Consider the following 2,751-nt stretch of genomic DNA (forward strand, 5'->3'; position numbering starts at 1 on the left):
GTTTAAACCCAGTGTAAAGCTAGTGATAACCAGTGTATAACCAGTTTGAAACCAGTCTGTATCCATTTGTTCTGGTCGTGATGCACTGAGCTCCTTGAATCAACGTTTTCTACGTAAACAGAGGATTCGTCTGTTTCTGTCCGACATGATACAGATTTGGAGTTTTTTCTTGACTGCTGGAGATAGAAACAGACACCTGGTGTGATGAGCAGAGCCTGTCTCAGGTGAGCTCACCTGGTGCTCAGGTGGAAGCTCTCAGTGCTCCGTGTGTTCTGTCCAACCTCTCTGAAGGTTTTCATCCAAACCGGAAGGAGCAGCAGCAGCAGCAGCAGGAGAGAACTACGAAGGAGATGACGAGACGTCCATGGCTGAACCAAGCAGCTCCTGCAGGAGGAGGAGTGGGCGGAGCAGCCAGGTAGCTCAGGTAAGTCCAGCAGCACGGGTCAGACGTGAACAGTGAGTGTGCTGGAGTTATCTTTGGCAGACTGACTGGATCCACCACAACACTTTTATTGTGTCATGACTTTTAGCCAATGTCTGATAAAGTTCAGTCAAAGAGTCCGTTTGGAGCAGCTGCAGTGTTTCGTGGACGGACGCAAACGGAAGTCAGACGGATTGTTGATGGACTTCTGGACGCCTCCCTGAGTCTGAACATCAACTTTCAAAGTATAGGATGTCGTAAAAAGTGTTTGAAAGAAGTCTACCTCATAACAACAGCCTGCTGTGTCCTCAGCTGCAGGAGGAGAACATGTCGCTGAGGAGAACCCTCAGGGAGCTGCAGAGGAGAGCCGACGCCAGCCAGCGCAGGTGAGCTCCGACCAATCACATGGCAGCAGTAGCGGCTCCGCATTTTACCCAGCATGCCTCTGTGCTGCAGGGCGGCAGAGCTGTCGGAGGAGCTGCTGCAGAGGAGGCGTCAGGAGGAGAAGGAGGCCCAGGACCTGGAGAACATGGTTCACTCCGTGGAGCAGAACCTGCACCTGATGACGGTCAGCAGCAGCAGCAGCAGCAGCACACCTGAACTCACCTGCTCAGGTTGAAAACCCTGAAACGTCTGTTTGACCAAACTGTTTGTTTAAAGGCTGAACATGATCATTTCTGTGTGAATCAGAGACGAGCAGTGAAAGCAGAAAGCAACGTTTCCAGACTGAAGGTGGAGCTGCAGCAGCTGCAGGTAAGTTACTCATGTAACTGTAACTAAATACAGTTACTGAGTACATTAACAGAGTGGTGTAGTTCTATCCAGGAGTTCTGATCCACCAGTGACTGGACCTTCNCTGTCTGTCTGTCTGTCTGTCTGACTGACTGTCTGACTGACTGTCTGTCTGCCTGTCTGTCTGTCTGACTGTCTGCCTCACAGGGAGTTTTTAGGAACTGGACCTTTGACCCTGAGGTCAGGAGCTGCTTCCGGTCTGAGCCCTCCCTGGTGCCGCAGGTAGAGTGACATCATCACTGACATCATCACTGACATCATCCGTCACAGAGGGCCCAACAGTTTCTGTTTGTGGTCTTATCCATCAGTGTCATGTTCGTAAAAGCTGGCTTTGTTTCCATCACACTGTCGAGAAGGCAGACGCTACTGAGCATGTGCAGTGGGCTCACACTTCCCCTGAGGCCATGAGCTCCCGGCGAGAGCTCTCTGAGATGCTTTCCAAGATCACAGAATCTCTGCTTGTACTCCAGCCATGAATTGTCTTTGGTCACTCGGCCCTCTGCTCGTGTTTTCAGCTGAGCGACAGGACTGTAGGCTTCTGACACAGCACTGAGAGGCAGCAGTTTTTGACTCACTTTTATCCATTTCTGGGTAATTTTGGACAAACTAGTCATTTCAGGCAACTTTTAACTTATTTTGCATCATTTCAGACACAGTTTGAGCCCCTTTGGTTCATGACATGTTGTTGTTTTGTAATTTTAGACACATTTGGACTCATTTTGGACAGATTTTCAGGGACAGCGTTGAAGCCTCTGTACTTTTTGACCTCGCCTCATCGTGTCGTCCTGCTCGTCTCTTTGAGGCTTCAGTCCTCTGAAGGTTTACAGCTCAGAAAACAACACAAGCGCCTCCTGATCAATACACTGATAACTCATCAGTTAATTCCTTCATAAGTCCAATTTCAGACCCAACAAAAATAGAGATGTTTCTGTGAAACCTGAGCTCATTGATGAAACATCCAAACCAACCAGAGCCTGACGTTTCCCATCAAGCCCTGCTCTCATGATGTCGTCATCCTTTACCTCAGAGCCAATCAGCCGATCAATCACCCCAATCTGACTCTGCGTCTGTCCAATCAGGGGGACGAGGAAGAGTGGGGGCGGAGCTTCCAGTCAGGTGTAGGCAGCACGTCGTCCCTGTGTACGGAGGAGGATGAGGACGAAGAAGAGACCAGGTGAGTGCTGCCGCTCACCTGCAGCTGTTTATGTTATTGTGTCCACCACCAACCAGTCCACAACCAAGTCTAGAACTGGTCTAAAAGCAAAGCAAAAACCAGTATAAAACTGGTCTAAACCAGTTCAAAACCAGTATAAAGCCAGTACAAAACCAGTCTGAAACCAGTTTAAAACCAGTGTAAACCACAGTAAAACCAGTACAAACCCAGTGTAACACCAGTACAATACCAGTGTAAAACCAGTTTAAAACCAGTTTAAACCAGTTTAAACTAGTGCAAAGCTAGTGTACAACCACTGTAAAACCAGTTTAAAACCAGTTTAAACCCATTTAAACCCAGTGTAAAGCTAGTGATAACCAGTGTA

General features: G+C 48.5%; 1 protein-coding gene across 1 annotated transcript in view; it reads left to right on the forward strand.

Moving 5' to 3' along the window:
* Window positions 1-2,751, forward strand: part of entr1 (endosome associated trafficking regulator 1) — an 8,730-nt gene that overhangs the window by 3,305 nt on the left and 2,674 nt on the right. The window contains 4 exon segments of the mRNA XM_008303125.1: window positions 230-424; window positions 734-807; window positions 878-989; window positions 1,112-1,174. Coding sequence (XP_008301347.1) covers window positions 230-424; window positions 734-807; window positions 878-989; window positions 1,112-1,174 — 444 coding nt within the window.

This window comes from Stegastes partitus, unplaced genomic scaffold, assembly GCF_000690725.1.
Source record: "Stegastes partitus isolate 25-593 unplaced genomic scaffold, Stegastes_partitus-1.0.2 Scaffold1940, whole genome shotgun sequence".
NCBI lineage: Eukaryota > Metazoa > Chordata > Actinopteri > Pomacentridae > Stegastes > Stegastes partitus.